Source organism: Rhamphochromis sp. 'chilingali' (assembly GCF_963969265.1).
Source record: "Rhamphochromis sp. 'chilingali' genome assembly, chromosome: 20".
In the NCBI taxonomy this organism is placed as follows: Eukaryota; Metazoa; Chordata; class Actinopteri; order Cichliformes; family Cichlidae; genus Rhamphochromis; species Rhamphochromis sp. 'chilingali'.
Genome location: NC_137947.1, coordinates 17,047,930 through 17,075,751, shown reverse-complemented (window position 1 = coordinate 17,075,751; position 27,822 = coordinate 17,047,930). Strand labels below are relative to the sequence as shown.

The 27,822-nt window shown below is 42.0% G+C and overlaps 1 protein-coding gene across 3 annotated transcripts in view; it reads right to left on the bottom strand.

The window, feature by feature from the left end:
* The window catches only part of mark1 (MAP/microtubule affinity-regulating kinase 1), a 39,009-nt gene extending 20,084 nt beyond the window's left edge, over positions 1–18,925 (bottom strand). The window contains exons 1-3 of one of the 3 annotated variants that reach the window (XM_080869409.1): positions 18,561–18,925; positions 15,833–16,033; positions 6,741–6,794 (exon numbers count right to left, since the gene is read on the bottom strand). In XM_080869409.1, coding sequence (XP_080725535.1) covers positions 6,741–6,794; positions 15,833–16,033; positions 18,561–18,611 — 306 coding nt within the window. In that variant the 5' untranslated portion in view covers positions 18,612–18,925. The remainder of the gene's footprint in view (positions 1–6,740; positions 6,795–15,832; positions 16,034–18,560) is intronic. The other 2 variants (XM_080869407.1, XM_080869408.1) reach the window with 2 other exon arrangements.
* Between the last annotated feature and the right edge of the window lie 8,897 nt (positions 18,926–27,822).

Sequence of the window (27,822 nt, the reverse complement as noted above, 5' to 3'; positions counted from 1 at the left end):
ATTCACAAACATGTAAATCTGTGCATATCTTAGCCAGCGTTTCAGTTGTGTTATGATTCACCTCAAACACAAGTGCTGCCCGTCCAATCACCTTCCGCTCATCTGAACAAGACCAAAGCTTCGCTAGCCCATAGGCTCAACAGCGTTTCGTTGGCTAATGCAGAATGGCAGGCACAAGACAGACATCAACAACACCCATTTACAAGAGCTTGACCCCATAGTGAGCTTTTTGTAGAATACACAAACAGAGTCGCCGTGTATTGTTCGGAGCAGTTTCTCACACAGTCACACTCGGATATAAGAGTGAGGGTAAAGGTTGGTACTGCAGCTTTGAGCCATGTTAAAAATAATAACTAGAGAAGCTGCCAGTGTTTCTGGGGTTTAATTTACCCTCTTCATGCTCTTCAGTCTTTTACATGTCATGTGTAACAGAAGAGAACCACATGCCAATCATGCAACCTTCCATATTTCACTGGCGTCTTTTAAGCGATGAAAAAGAAAACAACTCTTACAGTGGGGCAAAAAAGTATTTAGTCAGCCACCGATTGTGCAAGTTCCCCCACCTAAAATGATGACAGAGGTCAGTAATTTGCACCAGAGGTACACTTCAACTGTGAGAGACAGAATGTCAAAAAAAAAATCCATGAATCCACATGGTAGGATTTGTAAAGAATTTATTCGTAAATCAGGGTGGAAAATAAGTATTTGGTCAATAACAAAAATACAACTCAATACTTTGTAACATAACCTTTGTTGGCAATAACAGAGGTCAAACGTTTACTATAGGTCTTTACCAGGTTTGCACACACAGTAGCTGGTATTTTGGCCCATTCCTCCATGCAGATCTTCTCGAGAGCAGTGATGTTTTGGGGCTGTCGCCGAGCAACACGGACTTTCAACTCCCGCCACAGATTTTCTATGGGGTTGAGGTCTGGAGACTGGCTAGGCCACTCCAGGACTTTCAAATGCTTCTTACGGAGCCACTCCTTTGTTGCCCGGGCGGTGTGTTTTGGATCATTGTCATGTTGGAAGACCCAGCCTCGTTTCATCTTCAAAGTTCTCACTGATGGAAGGAGGTTTTGGCTCAAAATCTCACGATACATGGCCCCATTCATTCTGTCCTTAACACGGATCAGTCGTCCTGTCCCCTTGGCAGAAAAACAGCCCCATAGCATGATGTTTCCACCCCCATGCTTCACAGTAGGTATGGTGTTCTTGGGATGCAACTCAGTATTCGTCTTCCTCCAAACACGACGAGTTGAGTTTATACCAAAAAGTTCTACTTTGGTTTCATCTGACCACATGACATTCTCCCAATCCTCTGCTGTATCATCCATGTGCTCTCTGGCAAACTTCAGACGGGCCTGGACATGCACTGGCTTCAGCAGCGGAACACGTCTGGCACTGCGGGATTTGATTCCCTGCCGTTGTAGTGTGTTACTGATGGTGACCTTTGTTACTTTGGTCCCAGCTCTCTGCAGGTCATTCACCAGGTCCCCCCGTGTGGTTCTGGGATCTTTGCTCACCGTTCTCATCATCATTTTGACCCCACGGGATGAGATCTTGCGTGGAGCCCCAGATCGAGGGAGATTATCAGTGGTCTTGTATGTCTTCCATTTTCTGATGATTACTCCCACAGTTGATTTTTTTCACACCAAGCTGCTTGCCTATTGTAGATTCACTCTTCCCAGTCTGGTGCAGGTCTACAATACTTTTCCTGGTGTCCTTCGAAAGCTCTTTGGTCTTGGCCATGGCGGAGTTTGGAGTCTGACTGTTTGAGGCTGTGGACAGGTGTCTTTTATACAGATGATGAGTTCAAACAGGTGCCATTCATACAGGTAACGAGTGGGGGACAGAAAAGCTTCTTACAGAAGACGTTACAGGTCTGTGAGAGCCAGAGATTTTCCTTGTTTGAGGTGACCAAATACTTATTTTCCACCCTAATTTACGAATAAATTCTTTACAAATCCTACCATGTGAATTCATGGATTTTTTTTTCACATTCTGTCTCTCACAGTTGAAGTGTACCTCTGGTGCAAATTACTGACCTCTGTCATCATTTTAAGTGGGGGAACTTGCACAATCGGTGGCTGACTAAATACTTTTTTGCCCCACTGTATTTACAGATTACAAAGAGAAAGCGCTGGGATGATGGGATGAGCGCAGCGTTTGCTCGGAGGGGATTAGCGGAGAGGCCTATTTTAGGGCTAAAATGCCTAAAACCATGACAACGTCAACAACCCTGACCACAGATGACATGTGATGCATTTCCTGTGGCGAATCTCAGGAGGTGCTTTGGATGCTAAGCTGACCTCATTTCCTGTTGGGGCTGAAACCACCTCAAAGTCACATCAGGGCCAATGGGCCATAAAGAAAAAGAGGGGAGGTTCGCTGTAACCTCATGACTCATTTTGGCCTCTGCTAACCCCTCTTTAAAATCAAGTGATCGGGACACTGTGGGCTCACACAGATATGCTTAAAAAAATAAGTGTTAAAGTGCTGTTTGATGTGAAATAAAGCTAATTCTAATCAGAGAGGATGCTAGCTACACTAATGCATAAATGTGTGCATAATGTTGCCAAAAATGACAAAAAAAATCCCCAGAGATTCTGCCAGCTAGAGCCTTCTGCATAAACCAAATATCTTCTGCTTATGTCTCTGTGTGTCATACAGGTTTGCGTGTATGTGCATGCGTGTGGTAGTAAAAGATCTGACAGGGCGATGGTTGTGCCTACAGTGCCAGATGGTGAGCCCACAGCCTGGCTCCTCTGAGACCATAAAAAGAAATATTAGTGGCATTTTGACAGGCTAACATGAAAGAGTGGCAGGGAGTGTAGGAATAATGTGGCCCAATCAGGCATCTCAAACCCACACTGAAACAGAGTCAGCATGAATGGCTCAAATGTTCTCCATGTTTGCCCTGCGTACAAAAGGTCTAATCAAGTCCAGATTAGTTTTTTTTTTTTAAATGCACTGGACAATCCTTCTCGATCCACGTATTTAGTGTTGCCTCCAGATATAGTTTACTTAGCTATGCAGACCAGCATTTTAACCATGAAAATCTACATCACACGATAATCAATTTGCTGTCCAGACAGCTGTGTAGTAAAAATACAAAAACTACTATGATACCGATGTCGAAAGGGGGGAATTTGTGTATAGCTGCTTAAATTTTGCATCTACTCATTGGTGAAGGGTCATAGAGCAGCCCAAACAGCCTCAAGCATTACAGTGAAATTAGGTCTAGACTTGTAATTTGAAGAGTGCCTTCAACAAAATCGCTTATTTTAATATACTCACTTTATTAGGTAGACACAAATTCCATTGCTCGCTAATGCAAATATGACATCATTAAATCAACTGGCAGCAACTCTGAGCATTTAGGACATTCAAACCCAGTATAAGAATGAAGAAGAAAGGTGATTTAAATGACTTTAAATGGCCAGAAGACAGGCGAAAAGCGACATTCTGTCTTGAGCTGAATGTAACAGTAATTCAAATAATCACTCGTTACAACCAAGTTGTGCAGAAGAGCATCTCTGAACGCACATGTCAGACCTTGAAGGAACTGGCTACAGCAGAAGACCACAGCAGGTTCCACTCCTGTCAGCTAAGAGCAGGAACCTGAGGGTACAATTTATACAGGCTCACCAATTAGAAGATTGGAAAAATGTTTCCTGGTCTGATGAATCTCGATATCTGCTGCAGTGTTCAGAACCTAGAGTTCAAATTTAGCATGAACAAATGCCACATATCAGTGGTGGTGTAATGGTGTGGGGGATATTTCGTTGGCACACTTTGGGGTCTTTAATACCAAATGAGCATCATTTAAACACCACAGCATAGCTGAGTATTGTTGCTGACAATGTCAATCCCTTTATGACCACAGTGTAGCCATGGTCTGATGGTCGTTTCCAGTGGAATAACGCACCATGTCACAAAGCTCAGATTTCTTGAACATGACCGTGAGTTCACTGTACTCAAAAGGTCTCCACAGTCACCAGATCTCAATCCAATAGAGCACCTTTGGGATGTGGTGGAACAGGAGATTCATGGATCCTGGATGTGTGCTATCATGTCAATACAGACTAAAATCTCTGAGGAATGTTTCCAGCAGCAGAATTAATGGTTCTGAAGACAAAAGAGGGTCCAGCCAAGCGCTAGTAACGTGTACCCAACAAAGTGACCAGGATGAATATTTTGTACACCCAGGAAACATTTAAGAGTGAATGAAAAATCTAAATATCATGACTGACTTTGGTAAGATCATGGTTTGTTTTGTTTTATTTTAATCTTAAATATTGTAAAGGTTTTCTTTTTTGGTTCTTTTTTTTTTTAAAAACCTTAACTGTGTTTTCTTGAATTTTAATTATAACTGGACTGAAAAATAAATAAACAAACAAATGTGAACCTAACTGAAAATGCGTCAGCCTGCCAGGGTGTGACTTGGGGGATTTTAATGGAGAATAGAACAGAAACATAAAGGGAAATGCTAGATTTATTAGACGACACAATACAAACGCATCATAGAAAAAAAGAATCTCCATAATCTTGTTTTCATCATCGTTAAAAGCAAAAACCATGGCTGAAAATAAAATTAGATCTATGAAAAGCTCTGATAAAATGTGAGATTAAATTATCCACACTACATATTATAGCACAGTGGTGATTTCTCATTTTTGCACTCTCGATGCCCACTTGTTATTATTTTTCCAGCCTTTCAATTGATAATCAGCAGCAATACAAACCTCCAAAAAAACAGGAAACAGAGCAAATGACTGCAATGTTGCTTCTCTTTGGTTTTTCCAAGGCATTATTTGATCAGTCCAAGGTCGAAAGAGTGCCCAAGCAGAAAACTGTATATAAAAAGCACATGTTCCCTTTAATGTATTCGTGATGGAGCTTTTACAAGGGTAGCATAGGACACTCTGGGTCAATGAGACGATCGATTCAGTCCAGGAGACGGCTGCTGCATTACAAGACGAGCTTCTGCATTGCAGATGGCATATCTGTATACTATTACGGGAATCTACAGTATGGAGCAGAGGGCGTGAAAATATATAACTGTGTATATGCTCCAAATAAGGATACATAACAAGACTCTACAGTTGATACAAATACAGAACATTTGACATCATCTGCTAATGTGAATGCAAACGCCAATGTACTGTATGATGTAATATTAAAAACACTTTATCCCCTATATATTAAAAAAAGCTGTATAAGTGCTGCAGCTCACATATGAAAGCCCACTGAATAATTGATCAACTGGGCTGCACGGTCACGTGATACATCTGTCCTGCTACATTCAACACTACACAGCGGACAACCCAACCCATCCGGTATGAAACTCCTCATGACCCAATCTGGCAGTGTCCCAGTCAGTTTCTATGCAGAATATTAATCCACCACATACGCACAAAACAAAATGTTCATTACCCTCACTTTGTGCACAGATTAGAAACCACACAATAGGCTGCGACACAAAAGAGCTCAAACAACGAGAATTATCTCAGTCAGATTAGATGAGCGTGGAACTGAGAGCTTGAAACTCTCACAGCAACTACACACTGATTGGCTAAAGAATTGCCGTCGGATCCCATTAAGATCCAAGACAATTGCAGGAATATAATCGTGTTAGAAATGCCCTGATAGGCGAAAAACCACCGTGTTTTACAGATGCCAAAGAAGGACTTCGGCAGTGAACCAGATTTGGTCTCACAATAGCCCTTTATGATTACACTCTGCTTGATTAGGCCAGCCTTCACTCACTCACCGAGTTCACTCATCTCATCTCCATTCAGACCAACATAAGGTGGAAGCACTATTTAGAAGCTAATCGCAATTATTTTGTCATTAAGAAGCTTGTAGGGGGCAACATTTTCCCACCCTGGTGGCCTACAAAGACACCATCAAGTGTCATTTATGTAGGTGTGGTTGTTATAATTGTCCATTATCAAAATGAGTCAGTCAGTTGCTAGGTAATTTTTTCATCTTTTACAAAAACCGGAAAGTAAAAGAGCAGCAGCGCTGGTGAGCCGCGCTACGATAATGTCATGATCATGAAAAGAATTCCAGTCAGTCAGCTGCACACCTGATTTATTTTTAGACTCGCAGTAGGTGATGTTGGCAGCTCTTGCTTTCCTTCCACATGTTCTAATCTGCGATGATGACTGTATGTGTACCGGTCTGTGCATTTACTTGGATAGCTTTCTTTGTGAGGACTGGCTTAAGTTTAAAACCACTGGAGTGACGAAATTTAGGGAAAGTGAGGAGCTTTTGAGCACTCCTTCCCTTTTCACATATATTCAAAGACCTATTTGAAGATGAACCTGGATTAGCCTGGTTTGAGAGCTAATAATGCAATATATGGACAAAGAGCACAAAGATAACCACGTGTGTTTAATGGGAGTCAGTAATCAGGAAACAGTCCCACAGCCTTTTTTCTAATTGGTTATGACTGCTAGACAAGGGAAGTGACAAACCGGACAGCAAGTGTATTTTTAGCTGCCCGTAACCACAAACAACAGAGTCAGGAGTGAAGGAGGTTGTGGCTGGAGATTAAACAAGCCCTGTGGTCTCTCCTGAGTACATCTGATTACATTATGTAAAATAGCACATCCTGAGTTCAAAGAGCAAAGAACAGAGTGGGGAGAACTCGGGAAAGACTATCGGAAAAGCCCACGAACACTGTAACCAAGACATCAATGTTACCATGTGGTCATAAAACATAAACTCACCTTCTGTAGGCTGGTTGGATTCAGCTGGGTTTTGTCTATTATCTTCACCGCCACCTAGAGAGAGAAAAGACAGGAAGACAGGGGAAGTAAAAGAAAGGGAGGGAAGGGGGGAGAGAGAGCGGGATGCAGACAGGAAAAAAATAAAAGATAACCAAGATGTCAAAGCTAATTCCAGTTTTGTATTTGTGCAGTTAAAACTTTCATTGAAATGAATTCTTATTATTTCACTATTGTGCGGTGAGGTGACTTTGTCAAAACATGTCACAGCTGAATCATCCATTCAGCCTGAACACACCTAAAAGCTTCTCTATTCAGTAATTCATTAAGACGTGAAGCATTGATTTGCAGAGATCAAAGCAGAAATACAAATTCCCTCTTGACTATGACTATACTGTGAATCAAGAGCCTTTACACACTGAGAAAGGCAACTTAAAGCAGGGAGCAAGAAAAGTTTGGGTAAATATTCTCAATTGGCAACCATGTCAGCAGTCATTTGCATCCATCTCAATAATCACCCCAAAGTGCTTGAGGAAACTGACATAGTCTCCTCACTTTGAGAGCTCAGCAGCTTTCACTGACTATCTGTGCCATACTGCAGAGTCAAAAGCGAGCCACTATATTATCTTGAGAAGTTTTAGTTTTTCATACACTGATATGTTGCCCCCCACCCCTTAGCTCCCTTGTAGCACACATAAAGTCATCCTGTACTACTAAATTCTCAGGTTAAACACCATTTAATGTCTGAGCTGATTGCTCACACACAAGTCTAGAAAAGTTCACAGCTGCATGTGTGAAAAAAGTGCTATGCTAAGCTTTTTTTATATGCGTAAATAAATTAGAATGACAGTTTTTATAACCTAACCACAGGTAATTACCATAAAATCTTTTCTTAGCCTGACTACAGAGAGCAAAGGGGTCTAAGGATCAAACTAGTAGCTGTTTGCTGACTTGATATTTGAAATCCTTCACGCGTTTTACAGCCTCCATATGTCTCTTGAGACTCTTCAACCAACTGACAGTATCAAAGCTCTTAAACATGCGTTTGTTCCTTCTTTTTGCACTGTACTTTGTACTGAATGGATGCTGTTGTCTCAATTCAGAACTGGAAAGGAGAAGCTGCTGTTGGCTTTGGTGCTAAGATAATATATTCATAAAATGCATTAATAAAGCAAACAGAAAAATATCGAATTAACATCTGTGCAGTTAAAAATTAACTTAGTCTGTCAAAGTTCCACTTTCCTGATCGAATAAACCAGTAGGTTACAGAACGCTGTGTTGTTTGCCCAACTTTATTGCACCAAATGGCGCATGTAAATGTACGTACTTTTTATTACATTGCACAAAGTTAGCATATCACACGTATGGGGACAGAGCATGAGTCCAGCTATAACTGTGAATGCTGTCCATGGCTGCAGTTTGGACTTAACCAAAAGAATCTGTATCTTGGATTTACACTAAGTAACAATACAGGAGAATTTAAAGATGCATAAACGTATTTGCTCGTCTGCCATTCTTATAGGGTTTAATGTGATTTCAGCCCACCCTTAGCAGCAATAAAAACTTCAACTCTTCTGGGAAGATTTTCCACAAGGTTTAGGAGTGTTTCTGGGAATATTTGATCATTCTTCCAGAAGTGCATTTGTGAGATCAAACACTGATGTTGGACGAGAAACAACCCCACATCATAATTCCATCTCCACCAAAACTTAACACTTGGCACAACGCAGTCAGAACAGTACCATTCTCCTGGGAACCCCCAAACACAAACTCATCCATTTGATTGTCATATGAACAAGCATGATTTGTCACTCTAGAGAAAAGGTTTCCAATGCTCTAGAGTCCAGTGATGGCATGCTTTACACCACACCAAAACTTTGCATTCTGATGGAAAGCTTGGCTGCAGCTGCTGGGCCATTGAAACTCTTCATACAAAAATCTCCATGTGCAGTTCTTAAACTACTTTATCTTTAATAGCAAGGTCATCTCATGGCTGGACTTCTTCCACAGGTGGCATCGTATCACGGTACCATGCTGGAATTTACTGAGCTCCTGAGAGCAATTCATTCTTTCACAAATGTTTGCAGAAGCAGCCTGCAAACATGAGACAGGCGATTTTATTCACCTGTGGCTATGGAAGTGAATAACTTCTGGAAATATAGTGAATGTATCACACAGTGACAAAGCCCTAGGTTTTAACATTTTGTTGGGTATAGGAGTTGCACGACTCATCTCAAATCAAGTGATTTATACAACATTATTGTAGGATGTGTCCCCCCCCACACTCTACCCCCAGGGAGCTGTGCCTTAACCATGATCTCCAATCATAACCATGTCTAACATTAGAAGTATCATAGGAGCGGATCTTGAAGAGATTTTGTCATCATCTATGTTCATCTGCTGAATTACATTCTAGCACAAAGATTGTAACCTCTGTAGAAGACACACTGATAACATTAAAGATGAATAATATCACAAAAACATACATTTTTTCTAAAGCATTACTGTGCCTCTGGCCTTATAAGAGCTTAATAAGCATGCTTCAGTGGATGCAGGCTGTTGGTAAGCCTGGTAAGGGGGGAAACCAGCAAGCAGATGCTGAGTCATGGTGATGAGAATACAGGTTATTCATCTAAAACCACTTTCCCTAAGAACTATGGCACAAATTGTTTTGTAATTTAATTTGATACAACCCCAGAAGCCAAACTTGATAATAACACCAAGAAACAGTCTAACAGGGAGAGGATGGAGCAAAGTGAAAGACTGCAGAAAGGCCTACTATGTGTAGAAAAACACAGTATGCAGGTGGTGTCTATTTGTAGCCCTTCTTAGGTGGGCAGGTGCACAGACAGACTCCCTTCCTCTCTGCTTCCTCCTGTCACGGACGAAGCTCAGGTTTAGGCACGTATTTGCGTGTCTGTTGATGTACAGTACGCCTACAGGTGTTGGAACGGTCCTCATGTGTCACTCTGCTGCATCAACTTCCACTATTCCCTTTGCATGAGTCAGTGAGATTCATTTAATTTCCTCGACACGATGCCGGGCAAATATTTTCATTTTTGTTAGCAGACAGAGATTTGATGAATGAGTGGACGGCACAAAAATCATACACAAGGCCTCTGTGTGCATGTGGGTGCGTGTGTGTTCACGCTAATGGATTTGAGGGTAAATAATTCAGTTTCACAGTGACAGAAGGGCACTGTGCATCAGTGTTAATTATTCAGCCCAGTCGTAACACAGGGGCCATATGCTCTTCACAGTATGCAGGACTTGTGATCGTGTGTGAATATTTAGACAGCGAGGACACAAAGGGGAAACTTTGCATCGCTCGTGTGCTCGAGTGCTTTGCGCGTTTCCTCTACACTCTGATTTCCCTTTAGGCTCTGTTATCAAAACCACAGAATCATGATATCTGTGTGCTAAAGGGAAGTATTTTAGCATTGTATAAGGTCATATGCGATGAAAAGAAAGGCATGACTGTAATACAGGGAGCAGGGCTGATGTATGAAATGTACGACAACAAAAGTTATTTTCACGTCACATCTATGCAAATAAGTGCTCTGAATGTTGTATGCATATTTGCTTCTACTCACTTCTATGCACTCTAAAACAAGAAGCACAGTTTATACCATACTTGCCATATAAGTGCTAATGAGTATGTCCATATTTTCAGTGCTTTGTTTTCCTCGTTTCTATATTTAGCTCTCCAAGTAAATTTGCTCTCTGCGGAGACTAAGAGGATATTGAGAGCTTCTAAGAACAAGGGTCAAATTCCTTCCATGTGTCAGCAAGAAAGCTGCAACATAGACTGAAAAAGATAAACAGATCAACAGATAATTTGATTGATTTGTTATTTACGTTAAAACTATTTGTAAACATAATTCAGAATTAATGGAAAGTGACCATTTACTCTAAACCTAATGCCTTAAAAGCATTAAATTACCATGACATTCATGCTCATATGTAAACTTGATGGATGTAGCCTCCAGGTCTGTGAAGCAGTCCTAATGGCCAGATGGTGACTCTTCGTGGTAGAAAAAGTCATCTATGGTATACAAGAGTCTGAGAAAACAATTCTGCTTCTCACTTAAGTTTTTGCCTCAGGCAAGCAGTTTATAGCCTCAACAGATAGTTTCAAATCTTCTTCATTGCAGAAAAATTTGGTCATTTTGTAACTTACTGTCCTGTTTACTGTGAAATAGGCATGTCTACCTTGTGAGTGTGCAATACAATTATCAGAATGAGTTAACCAAGCTAGCTAATGCTAACATTCGCTAACGAGTTCTGCTCTCTCATCCAGTTTTCAAAGACTGCAACAGAGAAAGCGACAAACCCAAGGCTTCAAACTTGGACAATAAAAGACAGGGTTCAACACTGGCTGCAAGTATATTTTATGTACAATCTATATCTGATTGGTTTCCCCCAATATTGCCACTATATGTATGATAAAACCACACTAATAATAAATTATATCAATCCCAGGTCACCAATAGGTGGACTGTGGATTTTGATGGACAGTTTCTATTTTACTCTCTCGTATTTACAGTAAAGGTATTTTTCATCTGTGCTGCCTTTTCCTTTGTGATGGTCAATTTATGCACACAGGAAACACACAGAAAGAAACGGAGGGTTAAAGCTGAGATGGGTTTACACGTAAAATGTGGTTAAAGAAAACGAAGCAAAGAAGAAAGTCAAACTACACTTTTTAACATTTTAAATTGAGCACTTTATTTAAAGACATTTGAATTCAAAAGTTATTTTACTTGAAACGAGAAAATGACATTCTGTCATTATTATATTATTAGACTGCACGCCAGTTCATTAAAAAAAAAAAAAGAATAATAAACATTGTTGAAATAATGTTGAACGTTTTTAAGCTACTTAAAAATAAAACGTACTGGACTGTAATGTTTGTTTGAGGGAGTTTTAACTGGACCTCCTTAAATTTTAATTAAATACCCCTGATATAGAAAAGTCATGACATTATAGGACTACGTCTTAATTTCAGTTAAGTTTACAAATAATGTTGTCCGCTGAGTAAGTTCATAGGGGCGTATGGTAGAGGCAAATGTTACCATTAGTATAGCTCAGCATGCGTGTGAATTGACGTGCGTGTTCGTTTGGGCAGACAGAGGACACTCTGTCACGTGGAAGTGAGTCTGTGCAACCTCCTTTTTGGTTCACAGGACCTTTTGTTGTTTTTCTACACAGTTAAACCTCTGTTTATCACATCTGGAAAATCTATGTCAGTAAGTGTCTTTCTAGGTTCCTGCTACGATAACATTCGTTTTAGTGGGTCATGTTCTTTCCACCTGTTTTCTCCCTTACTCTGATCCATGTCTTTGCATTCTGATGAGCCAGCAAAGGCTCTCAGGCACACAAAGTGGCGCCTGACCTTCTCGGCAAACAGTGGGTAGCACACTCAATGTGTCTGTTTTACACTTGCATTAAAGGACACAGAACAGATCAAACTGTTACCGGTTAGACCTGAGAGAATATTTATTCCCTGGGCACTCAATACCGATATGACCTGATGCTTTTTAAAACTCAGAGGATTAAAAGATGCAAGTGGCTAAGACAGACATGAGAAGGACCTCTGAGGTGGATCGGGGCTGTCAGTGAGCCCTGCGGGTCCTACTGAGTGAAAGACAGTGAGCAGATCGCAGGTCATCGTTTTCTCCTTAGAGAAACAGGAGCTTTAATTACAACACATCAAAGCAGGGCATCTATCACTCTGACAAGGCAGCAGTGTATGACTGTGAGTGGGTGAAAGGGAGCGAGAGGTTGTCCTCACTGGGAAAGCTAACATGGTCAAGTACAACATTGTCATGGCAGGAGATAATTCGTTCATCTGACAGCCAGAACACGGCCGAAAACTGGGTCTGACTGCAAGTAGATCAATGCCTTATCAACTAATTCATGTATAATCATTTTGAGTTGATAAATAAATAGCGATACCATCATTCTGTCACGTTGTGGTTTCTATGCGGCGAGGCATAACTTGAAAAAGATGCAAATAATTCAGCCGTGAAGCTGAAATATTTTTCTTTTAAGTGAGCCTTCTTGCATTGTTACCAGAACTGAAACTATAAATGAAAAGGTCACTCAGAGTATTTAGTACAGTATGGCTTTGTTGTAGAGCTGGGCGATAGAACGATAACATATGTATCGCGATATAACTTTTACTCGATAGAGAAATTAAGCTATCGCGATAGACCTCGCCGCTCTTGTCCTCTTTAAAAAAAAAAAAAAAAAAAAAAAAAAGGTCAGCCAATCCAAATTAAGTAGCGCAGAGCCGAACCAATCACAGCCGCAGCGTCACGTCGCGTGACTTGTTACGTACAGCACAAGTGCCAAGCCGCACGTGTGTTTGTTTGGGAAGCAGCCAGCGGGTAATGGAGGAAATGAGTGTGCCGACTAGAAAAATCAGCAGTGTTTAAATGCTTACATATACACACAGTTACTGTCCCTCCACACATACGACTCGGTTCTGCTTCTATGCCCCAGCTTTGTTTACTTTTTCCCACCGAGGCTTCTAGACTTCTGATTGGCCAACATTTCTGCACGGTTAGGAATCTAGCGCCACCTGCTGCTTTGGCATGTTCATAGCAGCGTTTTCCTTCATTTCTGCCTTTATGTGTGGACGGGATTATTTTTTAAAACGAAAACGGAAAATCTCAGTTTTCAAAAACTGAGATTTTCCACACGTGTACGTGTACGTGTGGACGTAGCCTCAGTCTCTGAATGGAAGCGCTAATTCGTCATTCGGCTTTTGTCAGACTAAAGTAACTGTTAAAAACTGTTTGAAAAGCTCAGCTATACAACAAGGAGAGATTGAGAATTTCCTTTTAGTTCTCAGTTTATTTGATATTGACAAAAGTTAGTCAGTTTTGTCTGTTCTTCTGTAAAACAAACTAAGATTTATTTTTAGAATTAATATTTTGTTTCTAAGTGGATTTGACAATTTAGTAGTCTGCTTCGTTTGTTCTATTTTGAAACTTAAACGCTTTAGCGGCTGCCTTTTGTGTAGTTTGCAATATTTGCCTTTATTTATCTGAAAAAGTCTCATGTTCCTTAAGTACATCTACCCTGTTGAACTTATTATGGGAAATAAATATTTAAATAAAAACAAGCTGCTGATTATTTCACATTTTACTTGTGAGCAACGGCACATTTAAATCTTACAAATATAGTTATTTGGCTTATATCGTGTTAGATATCGTTATCGACTGAAATGAAAAAAACATATCGTGATATGAAAAAATCTCATATCGCCCAGCTCTACTTTGTTGGTTTCCTGTGAGGGTGAATTAAATATATTCATGTTTTAAATAGGTCGAATAAAACAAGAACACTCCTAAATAGGGATCTGAACTTAAATCAACCAACAATGAAAGAAAACTGCAGTCTTAATTGTTAACATGGAGCAATGAAAGAGTCGGCCACAGAGGGCCACAGAGTTTCTTAATCTTTGAATTCAGGTGTTTTCCCATCGCCGCAGGTGCCTTTACAAGCATTTATGAAAGAATGGGTTGTTCCAAAGAGCTCACTGAATTTGATCGTAATATTGTAATAGGATACCACTGTTGGAACAAGTCAGTTCATGAACCTTCTTACCTCCAAGATATTCAACATTTAACTCAGAGTGGTACTATTGCAAGGGGTTGAGGAACCGCTCATTTAAAGTTACAGAGCGTGGTTGCCGAGTGCTGATGCACATGGTGTGTAAAAGTTACCAAAGATTTGCTGACTCGGTGACTGCAGAGCTTCAAACCCCCTGTGACATTAATATCAGCACAAACAGTTTGTGCCAGGAGCTAACGCTGACTCCTTAATCCTAACTTTTGATTTTGTTCAACATTTTTTATGCACAAACTTTAAAAGTGTTAGAGGGGGTCGAGTTTGGTGGCTTCTAGATCATGTTTCTGCATTTTGCAGATAGGTTGGGTTCGTCATACAACGACCTCCAGCTTGCCCTGGGTTCCAAGTTATAGTTCAAGTGTAAGACCATGAGTCACAGTCAGAAAAGGGTGCCCACTCTAGATTGGGAATGAGTTGCTGGCCAAAAGTGGAGGATTTTAAGTATCTTGGGGGGGTCTTGTTCAATAATAAGGGTGAGCAGAGCGGGAGATTAACAGGTGTTGGTACTGTGCCCACTTGGATGTGCACGCTATACTGGTGTGTCATGTTGAAGAGAGAGCTGAATGTGAAAGTGGAGCCGTTGATCTACGTTCCTGCCTTCACCTGTGGGAACGAGCTCTGGGTGGTGATGGAACAAATGAGACTGTGAATAGAAGTGAAATGGGCCTCCTCCATGAAGGGTGGCTGGGCTCACCTTAGAGACAGGGTGAGGAGCTCGGTCATTTGGAAGGAACTCAAAGTACAGTTGCTCTGAGAAAAAAGCAGCGGGTTGAAGCTTCAGGCTTCTGACCAGGATGGGCATATCCTACTGGGAGGATTCCCTGGTGCAGAGTCAGGACGTGCTGGAGAGATTACACATTTTGGCTGACTTGGGAACACCTTGGTGTCCCCCCAGAACAGCTGGAGGAGGTGGCCTGAGAGAGGGAAGTCTGAGTGTCCCTGATTAGACTTCAGCTCAAATGACCCCAGCAGTAGCAATTTGTGTTAAATAACTAATAATATTATTACTCATTTTATTCCAGCTTAGCATCTGTTTATTGTTGTGGTAGTTTGTCCTTTTTCCGTTCTCACCTTTACCGTTCATGCACCGCAACAAAAAAGAAAAAAGGCAGGTGGAGGTCATGATAACAAAAATCTGAGTCGATGACAACTCATGAACTACAAACCTACTGCACAGAGTCTTGCAGAAAAAGAATCACTGACTGAGCTTTTCAGTCAACTTAGTGAGCACAGCTTAGTCACAAACTACTTAAAACAGAGAAGTTGTTGGTGTAGCAGATTTAAAATACCTTAAACTGCTGATCCTTTGCTGTTAGCTGTCCTTTTAGCAAATAATGCACTGCTGCTGATCAATATCCCATATAAATATTGGATCAGTGCATCACTATATTATATAACACAAATAAAATGCACAGTATAAACGTTATAAAGCAAAGATTAAAAATTTGTCGCACCTCTCGTCCAGTCAGGACATGTCGTGCCAGCTTCACTTTGGCAAAATTCCCCTTCCCAATGGTTTTGAGGAGGCGGTAATTGCCAATGTGAGGGTGCTCCTCTGTGGAGGTGAAAGAGTTGCGGCATCGTGGCAGGCTGTGACGACTCGCGGACTTTGTTGGGGGGGCTTGGGGTTCAACAAAGCCGTCCACCGAAGAGTGCTGCAGGGAAAAAAAGTGGAGATCAGCAACATCCTTTGATTTACACAGACACCAATATTATTTAAGTAGTTTTGTGGCACATTTCCAAACTCATCATTTTGCTATACAGGCAAAACATACAGAAGCAATGCAGTACTGTTAAAGCTGAACTTTGAAAGAGTAGCTTTGCCCCAATTCCAGAGTTGGTTTCACAATGAGGATCTATACAGAAGTATTTGGGGGAGAATCAAAATCTCGGTGCTTTAACGCCTTAAACCTAATGACCCTATCATTCACAGTGTAAGAGTCAATATCAGAAGAAACTGAACTTCAGACTGTGTGTCTTTGACAAAACCAGCAAAAAAAGTGTAACACACAGGCACATTTTGTGATAACAATGTTGCTGGTTCCACAGTCAAAACCAATAACAAGCGTCTCTGTGATACAGCATGTGAAGGTGAATTAGGAACAGCTTGCTATAAGTACTATGCTGGCACAGGCTATATGCAGTCTCCTCTGGTCCTCTCCTCTACAACAGCTGCTAATGTCAGTCCAGGTCAGAGATCCCATGATCCTCTGCTCCTGAGCACCACACCCAGCCAGAGAATAAAGCCTTGGTCTGGTTACCCGGGCTCCCCTGCTCCCATTTCACTGGGGAAACGCTACACCCTGCTGTGTGCGCAACACCTCAGCTAGCCTCACTGAGGGAGTGCTATGATGCATGTGTACATTTCACAGCATAAATTTATATTAAATCCCAACAAATTCAGATGGTTTTGTTTGTAATGCCTCTTTTAGATCAGAGAAATGTGCATGTGTTGTTTTTGCAGCGGGTAAATGCCACACTAGTGCCTTTCAAGTCAATTTTAGATCACACCTGTAATGAGGCCAGTTTGACCTTCAGCCACACAACTGTGTGTACACACACACACACTTGGCTTAGGTTCTCTAAATCAGCAGTGGAATATTTGGACAGGCAAATGACTCTGGGCTCTTGTGATTGATTAATGCACAAAATTTGTTTCACTTGTCCATCCATTGATCCCAGACACTGAGATGATGTCTTCAGGGGGGCAAACATGAGGCATAACACACCTGTGCACATACACACACACATTAATAAAAAAAGATGAAGAAGAAAGCCAGAAGAGAGCTACTTCTGTTGCTGCACTTAAAGCCACTTGTCTTTCTGAGTAATAAGCTGTTATGCAATGCAGTTCAGCTGCAAGTGGGCCCTGGGGCTGCGTGCTGGAGTCGAACAGAGGGAGCCTGGGCTGGCTGGCTACTGCCAGTGATGCTGAGGCAGTGCTTTAATAGCCACCCAGAAGTCTGTGTCTGTGTCTGAGAGTGCAGCATTAGACAGACAGTTACATTAGCACTCCTATGAGCTGATGCATTACTGAACACTGGCAGATCATTGTTCAGTAATGTATCGGACAATGAGAGCAAGAGAGGACCGATGTCTTCATGTAAAAGTTAACAATAGGGTTTGTTAAGTTATGCAACTTTGCTGAAGAGGAAATGCATTTTCTCACTTGAATTTTAACCACCTCAACATGACAACCCGGGCAAACACGTGCTCAGAAATATAGAGGCAAAATAAAAGCCCTCTCTGTAAGTCTATGAATAGGTCAACCATTAAAAAAAACAAATACAGACTGCCTGCAGCCTTAAAGGAGGCTTCTGTTTCCAGGAAAGAAAGAAAAAAATCAGACGAACCCAGATATGTCACAGCCTGTCAGCACACACAGACACACACACAGAGGAGCAGCCCTCATCTGTTCTGATCTCTGAAGAGCTACATTATTGTGGATGTGCGCGCCATAATTGGGAGTGGGTGGTCGTTCATAAACATTCCTCCACACGGCGCATGAGAAATCTCCTGTGATTAATTCAAGTCGTTCTTCGCCCTGTTGTCTGCGTGTTGGTTCGCTGAACAACAACACGCTGCCTCCTCCTCAGCAGCACCGAGCGTGCTCCTACAGCAGGGCCCGATAGGTTATGGATGTTACATTGCGATGCTACCGAGCCTTGCAATTGAAAAGTAGGGCAACATCCCCCCCCTCTCACACACACACACACACACACACACACACACCCTATATATTGACGTCGTGGACTAGAAAATACCCCCCCACCCCCAGCTGCACGAGTGGAGCAACACCATTTTCTCACAGGCCACACAGACACCTCATTCTCAGTGTTAACATTCAAGCCTCGCTTGTGCCATTAAAAGCGGCATAATACTGACGCAGTGCGTTGTTCAGGGTAGCCTTGTTGTGTAGAGAGAGCGAGGCAGTCACAGCCGGGCCGCACTTTTAATTCTAAGCTATTTCTACGCTCCATGCTTTCATTCCCATCAGAAGGGAGGGGGGGTGAAAAAAAGCTGCTGTGCTCATTGGTCGAGTCACTCTGCAACACTGTAGCCTCACGAAGAGCTGCCATTAACCTGCACCGGCCAGTGCGCAAAATAACCACATCCCCGGGTCGTTACCACTCCGTCCCCACGCCCGGTATCGCTCAGGTGTCTCCGGACAGCTGCACTTACGTTCTCGGTGTCACGCTCGTTCACTGTGGGCAATGGCGTTCTGGTCGACATCTTGTGTGCTTCATAGGCCGCTCAGCGATGCGGCGGGCTGGGTAGAGCAAAAGCAGACACGGCGCGGTCCGTGAGGGAGAGCGGCGCCTCTGTTCTTCTCTACATCCCCTGTGAACACCGCAAATAGCGGCCCTTTTACCGCAGCATAGCGCACACAGGGCCCCGCCGGCACGCCAGATTTTCTTATCGGCTTTGTACACTTCCCTTCAGGTAGGCTAGTGGCAGACAGAAAAGGAGGAAAGAGAGAGACTGGGAGAGGGAGCGAGCGGGAGGGAGAGAGAGAGCGAGAGAGAGAGGGGGGCAGGCCAGGAAGATGCGTCGGTAGCGGACGGGTCTGCGCAGCTCATCTCAAACCTCCCACCAGGAAGGATGATGGGATCTCTCGCCCTCTCTCTCTCTCTCGTGCACATACACTCTCTTTGTCTGCTCCAGAGCTCATCATTCAAGTCACCAGAAAGCAGTTAAGGGCACAGTTGGAACAGTCACCGGCAGATTTAGACCAAATCCAGCTACAGGGAGTGTGCTGCCTGCCAAACAGGTCTACACTGCTACTGAACAATGCCCTAAAACCTGACAGTGGCTGTACAGACGTATTTTATCACGCAGTATCGTAGAGATGTTGAGGTAGACTCACTAAATAAGTGGCTCAAATGTGGCTGGAACAATATAAATTAAATGGCTTATTTCTGTTATTTTATGCTATGGGTTTTAATTTAGTGCTTACTCCATGATGGGTTTGAAGAAGACAATGAGTTGGAGAGGCCTAGTTTAGGGATAACGCCCGTGTCACGGTATGAACTGGGCAGACTTTGCCATCTGTCGGAGAGTTACAGCACTGCACCCGTCATTGTTCTACTTAATCCTAAAATTGCAACAGCTATTTTTTATTTTAATTTTTTTTTTGAGTGATCAGAGAGCAAATATATGAACAACCTTTAGATTCCTAGAGACATATTTTGAATTTTTCATGCTTTTACCTTTTTTTTGTTTGTTTTTTAGGGGTGTGGTTGTGACAGTGCGCACGCAGATGTGCGTGCGGAGTTCTTCCACTAGGGGTCATTATACGCCTGCAGTATCCTTCATATTTCCTTCGTGCAACCCCAAACAAACGCCATGCCGTTGCTCGTTGATTTGCTTTCATCCTCCGAGTACATTAACATGTCATAATGTGATTGGGGAATAAGCAGGGCGGCAGGCGTTAAAGTCCATTAATGAGTCTCTTGTATGAGATGTCGTGGCTTCTTTGTCTCTGCAGTAATATTGTGGAATTCAGGCAGACAATCGCATCTCACTGGATGTTACACGATTGATGATTTGTCTCACACAGTGTGTCACAATAACTGATAGATACAGAACATGAAAGCCGTCGAGAACATTAAGCCTGTTTTGGAGGTTTTGAGGAATCTGTAGGTTGTTAGTTTTAGTGTTTGCCACTTCCATAACAGTTCAAAACGCCTTCCTCTGTAGTCACATTAGAATGTTCAGATAAATGTCACTGAAACATGCTTTGCCTTTAATATATTTATGTATGTGTTTTGTTAGCAGTATCCAAATAATATGCAAAGAGATAAGGCGGTTCAGTGTAACCAAATGGGTCTAACACAGAATCTTGGCATGTAGATGGGCATTTTTGGAATTCTGCATCTTATCCCAGCATGGATCCAATCCCAGCATAGCAGATCTTATCCCCTCTGAGCCTTAACAACTTGGACCAGCTCAATTATTTCAGCCGAACACATCCTCTTACTACTGATAGTGAGATTTTTGGCAGGGTTATTCTGGGATCTATTTTAGATACAATTATTGAATTTTATTTGTGTTGAATTCAATTTGTATTTATGTTCATCAGAATGACTGAACAGTTCCCCTGGAGAGTTTAAACAGGAAAACACCCAAACCGATAATAATTCATGGTTTTCTTTTTGATCTGAGCTCCAAAGTGTTTTTCTTCTCTGCGCTGAAACATCCTGGGAGCACGCTCCGTTCCTGCCTGGGATTTGCATTCTACCTGAGTTGCACTCCTGAGGAATGTAATGGGCACTGACACCGGTTTAATGAGTGCATGTACACCCAAGGCCAAATGCAATTACATGCTCTCACAGGCAACTATCAAAAAAGAGGCAGCTGTTAACAGCCATTCATCGCGGATGGTCATGCAGCTAACTGTATTTGCAGGACAGGGGGTGAGAGGAAAGAGTAGGAAGAGAGAGAAAGAGGGGGAGAGAGGCTAAACTCATTATAAGAGCGATAGTGGAATAGCATCTGTCATCACTGGCAGTTTACCATATCTCCTTTTCCCTGACTCAGTCTCACCAGTGAGAGTCAAGCCATGCAGCCTCTCCAGTCAGTAAAAATGTTTGCCACACATCCTGCAGAAGTGTGGGAAATAACAGGAACTGCTTTTCAAAAAAGAAGATGTTTTATAAAGTTTTGCATGCGCCCCAGTATGTGCCTCTCATGCACTGCTATTATGTGATGTAAAAAAAAAATCAACAGCATTTTTTTTTAAATCCTTAAAGGCCTTCCAAATATCTAGGTTATTGAAACTGGTAGACTTGACACGGTTCAACCTGTGTCAGGTCTTGTCCTGTGTCAACAACAAGAGGTTTTAAACTTTTTTTCCTTCAGTATATGCAGTTCTATTCCCCAAGATTTTCATGTGTAACACAGTTATATATTACTGCTTCTATAGGAATTAAGAGAATAAGTAGGAGTCATATCCTGCTCACCAAATGCACTTGATTAATTGATCATCAGCAAGTGTGACTGTGTCCACAAAAGCAAAAGTTTTGGCAGTTTGCTGGTCCAGAGCATTCAAGTGTGTGTAAACACAATGCCACATTCTTACCAGGAATGGACATCCCAGGAAATTCTCCTCAAGGTCAGAGTGTGCAACAATTCAAGCAACTGCAAAAAACCCAAGAGCTACATTTTAGACTCTACAGACCTCGGCTAGCATGTTAAATGTTAACAAGTCGACAAATACTGAACAAGTATGGGTTGTTTGGAAAAGCTGTCAAGAGAAAGCCTCTTCTTTCTAAAAGGAAAATAGCAGCATAGCTTATGTTTGCAAATTTGCATCTGAACAAACTATAAGATGTCTTTGGACAGACGAGACCAAAGTGGAGATGTTTGACCATAATGCACAACGCCACTGCTGGTGAAAACCGAAAATGGCATATGAGTTATAAAGCACCTGCCCACCATGCAGTCACTGAGTCGACTGTGAACTTCTCTGTATTGTAAGTGTGAGGCCATCTGTCTAACAGCTTGGCCAAAACTGGCTGAGGCAACAGGACAATGATCTCAAGCATAAGAACAAATCTACAAGATAATGTTTAGAATCAATGTGCTGCGGTGACCCGAAGTCCTCAGCTCAACTGAAATGCTTAAAAGAGCCGTGCATAACAAATGCCTGCAAACCTCAATGAACTGAAGCAATGTTGTAAAGAAGAGTGAGCCAAAATTCCTCCACAATGTGGAGGAATTTTGGCTCACTCTTTATCTATTTGAAAGCCATACAGAAAACAGTTTACTTCAAGTTACTCTTGCTAAAGGTGGTTCTACAAGCTACTGAATCATGCGGTGTAAGTTTTTCACAGGAATGCATAGAGTCCTGTAAAAACTTTACATAATAACTTTATCTTCTAAATTGCTTTTCTCCCAGTGTGTGCTCTACAGTAGCTCTAATCACTGCGTTTACCTAAAACACGCAAACGTATTACAAATGAAAAAAAGTGATCTGCAGACATTCCTGCTTTAAAACCTGTTAACTGCACACCTTACAAGGCAGAGCTTGCACTCCTGCTGTCTGCTCTGACAAGTCAATAAAACCCACTGGTATGCTGAACATTTTTGGAAGGCAACAAAGATATGGGGCTGCAGTGGAATTTGATCAGGCAGGGATCCATCCTTCTGTTCATTACAGAGATTTCCAGCAGTAACACACCCTCCAGGTGAGTACACCTCGACCTGAGGAAAAGTATTACTGACTGGCACACCAAGAGCTCATGCCCACCCTTGGCCTACCCTCACCTGCCTGTCTTTGTGGCTGTCACACAAGCATGTGTTCACGCCCTGGGAAGGCTGGCAGGGAAGTAGAAATTATGAAAACAGTTGAAAATCCAGGGCAGATGTCAAGCAACACAGTAGGATGGATGAAATTGGGTGTAAGTGAGTGCAAGCTCAAGACAAATATGCAAAGTTGGGAATTTACACAATCATGGTGAGCAGTTTTCTATAAATTTTCCTGCAGGTCTGTTTTACAGGCTCATTCGTACAGTTATACTTTAGATAATTACACTGCTCAGGTTAGTGTAAATAATAATATGTGGTCACCAGTCTACATCACTAGCCACTTTATTAAGTATACCTGTTCAACTGCTCCACGTTGAACAGGTGTACCTAATATTCAGCCAATCACATGGCAGCAGCTCCATGCATTTCACCACGTAGACATGGACAGATAACCTGGTTAAGTTCAAACTGAGCATCAAAAGGGGGGAGAAAGGTGATTTAAGTCACTTTGGTTGTTGCTGGTCTGACTGTTTCAGAAAAAGAGAATTTTTCTGGGTGCCTTGTTGATTCCAGTGGTCAGAGGAAAATGGCCAGACTGTTTTGAGCTGATAGGAAAGCTGAAAGTGATGCAGAAAAGCAACATGTTGAACCGTAAGCAGATGAGCCACAGCAGCAGAAGACCAAACTGGGTGCCACTCCTGGTTGCTAAGAACAAGAAATCGAGGCATAAACAACATGAAAGCATGGATCCATCGTGCTTTTTGTCTAAAGTTCAGACTGTTGGTGTTGTTGTAATTGTGTGATATATATTTTCTAGGAACACTTTGGGCTCCTTAGTACCAATAGAGTATCATTTAAACACCACAGCCTTCCTGAGTATTTTTGCTGATCATGCCCATCCATTTATGATCACATCTTCTGATGGTTGCTTCGAGAATGATAATGTGCTATGTCACAAAGCTCAAATCATCTCAAACTGGTTTCTTGAGCATGGCAGTGTGTTTGCTGTACTTAAATGACTTCGGTAGTCATCAGATGTTAGTGCAGTAGAGCACCTTTGGGATGTGGTGGAACAGGGTATTTAAATGTGGATGTGCAGCCTACAAATCTGCAGCAACTGTGTGATGCTATCATGTCAGTATGGACCAAAATCTCTGAGGAATGTTTCCAGCATTTTGTTGAATCAGCACCACAAAGAATTAAGGCAGTTCTGAAGACAAAAAGTGGGACCAACCCAGTACTAGCAAGGCATACCTAATGAAGTGGGTGTTAATGTGCTGTTTATTGTGATAGAGATAGGTGTAAAATGATGTGCTGTCCTAAAGATTGCAACAGCACTTACTGGAAAATGAAAGACGTGCCAATCAAGGATAGTCTGCACATGCCCACACAGTCTGCAGAAGTCTGTTAAGGCAGTGGAAGTGAAAACACCGGTGTAGATGGAGAACAGGGAGTTTATTTGAGCATTTATACTATACAGAACAAACATCAGGGGAGCTACTCCTTCTCCACAGTGTGGTAAGGGCTGCGGAATGACAAAGTGTACATCTTCCTCCAGAAAACGTCTTCAGTTTCTCCGCACATTCTCAGAAAACATAACAAGTCATATATTTTATTGCAGCATGTCATTTTTCAAATGTTTGTCTCTTAATCTTTCTATTTCCGTGCATGACCTGGTAGCTTTTTTAGCTTTTTCTCTCCTGCCAGCAATTTAAATATGTGTGCTTGGCCAGTGTGCGTGTATACTCAGAGCATTAGCAACATATCAAAACTCCTCCGGATAAAGAAACATTTTCATGAAATTATCTGTGGCCACAAATGATGCATTCCAGGTCCAAGATATTTCCTCTTTTGGCCCAGCAGCTAATGTTAAACACTGTGCCGAGGAGAAATCTAAACTTTTCCCCTGTTATGAACTCGTATTCTAAAAGGTAGTGCCATTCACTGTTACTGTACTTGGGGATAATTATCATCCTTGCATATCATGTTTTCCCTTGTAATTATGTCATAATTCAAAGGCTTCCCTGGTGAGCTAAAAACGGTCAGGTGCGTCATCATATAACAAACTCTTCTCTGAGGACTGGGCCTATTAATTGTCAGGATATAATTACATTCACAACACCCCGAGGGCCCGTTTCATTCAGTCATCTCGGAGTTACTGCTCCAAACTATAATTAGAGAATGTAATCACACAGGTATGGACCTCCAGGATTTATTTTTCAGCCCGACTGAAGGCTTATTGAAACGACATCTGTGGTTGGGTACCAGGCAAGGAGTGTTTATGGCCTGGCACGTTTTCAACAGCCACATGCAGTGGCACTAAGCAGCATACCACACCAGCACAATTTACATAAACAGATATGCACACATTGGATGGGCGGTTCTGCTAATTAGTTTGAGTGTGTACATTCTTGTTGGATGAGTGGTTTCTTGAGTGGCATGCGTCTATATTATATGAATGCCCTTGTGTGGTTGTGCCACTCTCCCGTGGCACCTTTTGCCAGTGTTAACAACTGACCTCATCCTATTATGCGTTTCCAATCTCAAAGCCATCCAATAAACTACTCATTTCTCACCTCTTCATGCACTCGCTTTCACCATCAAAACACCTCTTACCTCTCTCCCTGACACCCAAAACAGGCCGGGGAGAACATAAAGTGACAGCACCATATGGAGTGACTTTGCGTGATTTCCCAGTAATATGCGATAAATTATTGAGGTTCAACTGCATTTTTTCCCGTTGTGAAGCTAGGGAATACCAAAATTTGTGTAGTGCTGCTTCACACACACCATTTGTGCAGTTAGGGGTTTAGTTGTATTTGGTTCTTTATGGCCTCACTAGTGCCATGGCTTCAGTGACTTGGACTGAAATATTTGTTAACGACAGAATACCTGCAAAACAAGAGACGATACAGTCAGCCTAAGCTGTACTTTCTTTTCTTTTTCTTTTAAGGGACATAGAAAAAGTGGCATTCACACAAAGTAAAGTCCTTTTCTAAAGCACTGATTTTAGCAGTTTGTCCATTGATGTCTTTGCTTTTTGGAATTATATTTTAATGAGAAAGTGGATGTATGAATGCAACACTGAGAAATAGATGCATAATTATTAGTGCCTACTAACATGAACATCAGTTCATTAAAATGTTAAAAAAAAAAAAAATGCGCACAGCGCTGTAATTATTTTTTGGATGAAATTTGGTATTGTAACCATAGAGTATGTATAAAAGAAATCTCCATATTTTGAAGCCCCAGTTTTGGCATTTTAAAAAATATTTGTTTATTTATTCCTTTTGGAGCCAAAAGTGAGTTTATTTAGGTACTAAATTACCAAAGCAAGCATGGTCAGAAACATAAACTGTACCGATGCAACACATGTCTGCTAATTTATGCTCAGTAACACCAGTAGGTGGCTAGAATCAGTAAAGGTGAATTCTAGCAGACTGACAGAAACTGACTTCAGCAGCCAGTGTCAGCCCACCTGTCATTCAAAACAGCCACATCCCTAGCTTTATGCCACACATATCTATATTAGTTACTATACAACATCACCCACAAAACACTGCTGAGGGGTCCAGTTTAGTCTGATTTAAAAACATCAAGATGGCAGTGACCATGTGGCTGTATCCATCTTTTATATAAAGTCTATATGACTTTTTATATAAAGTCTATAGTCTTCCAGACCATCTCCGAGGCAAGCTTTCCCAGATGAATGTGCCTGATCCCATCTGCCGGTGGATCACTGACTTCCTGACGGACAGGAAGCAGCATGTGAGGCTGGGAAAGAATGTCTCGGACTCCCGGACCATCAGCACCGGCTCCCCTCAGGGCTGTGTTCTTTCTCCCCTGCTCTTCTCCCTGTATACTAACTGCTGCACCTCCACCCACCAGTCTGTCAAGCTAATCAAGTTTGCAGATGACACCACCATTATTGGACTCATCTCGGACGGGGATGAGTCTGCCTACAGGAGGGAGGTTGAACGTCTGGTGTCTTGGTGCAGCCACAACAACCTGGTGCTGAACGCCCAGAAGACAGTGGAGATTATTGTGGACTTCAGGAAGCACACAGCTCCACTCCCCCCCATCATCCTGACTGACACCCCCATCACCTCTGTGGACTCATTCCGCTTCCTGGGTACCACCATCACCCAGGACCTGAAGTGGGAGCCCACCATCACCTCCGTCATTAAGAAAGCCCAGCAGAGGATGTACTTCCTGAGGCAGCTGAAGAAATTCAACTTGCCAACACGGACGATGATGCAATTCTACACTGCAATCATCGAGTCCATCCTCACCTCCTCCATCACCGTGTGGTACGCTGGAGCCACTATCAGGGACAAACAGAGACTGCAGCGTGTTGTGCGCTCTGCTGAGAAGGTGATTGGCTGCAGACTCCCATCTCTGCAGGACCTGTACACCTCCAGGACACTGGGGCGTGCAGCTCGGATCTCAGCTGACCCTTCTCACCCTGGACACAGTCTGTTTGACCTTCTCCCCTCAGGCAGGAGGCTCCGGTCCATTCGCACCAGAACCTCTCGCCATAAGAACAGTTCCTTCCCCTCTGCTGTTGAACACATGAACAATAACCGTATGACTGTTCCCACCACTAACACATGACCCTACGCTGTGTTCACTGCATCATTCCATGTTTGGCACTGATCACCACCTGCACTCATGTATATATCATGTATATATCTATCTATCTACTTAGCACTTTTAATTCTTATTCTAATTTTTATTTTCATGTCTATTTAAGCTTAATTTATAACAGTATTTATAACAGTATGTTTGCACTGAAGCACTGCAGCAATTTCCTAATGTTGTAAACCCGCTCAACATTTGGCAATAAAACCCTTTCTGATTCTGATTCTGATAACATTGGGTTTTTATTTTTGTTCATGAGTGGCTTTTAAAGGCTGGAAGTTTCTGCTTGTTGTGCCATCGATGAAAAAACAAACAAACAAAAAAAACATGTATTATGAACATAGCGGACTTACTGCTGCTAACACATTATTGTTGCTACATGTTTGGAAGCCAATGTAAACTCTCTTGCTGTTAAAACACCTTCAGTTCATTGTGTTACAGATGTCACAAAATCACATGATATGGAACCAACCGTATAAATTTATTATATATTCTAAAATAAAATTTCTACATTTTTGTCAGCTGTCCATTTGTGCTCAGAGGCTTTCTGGTG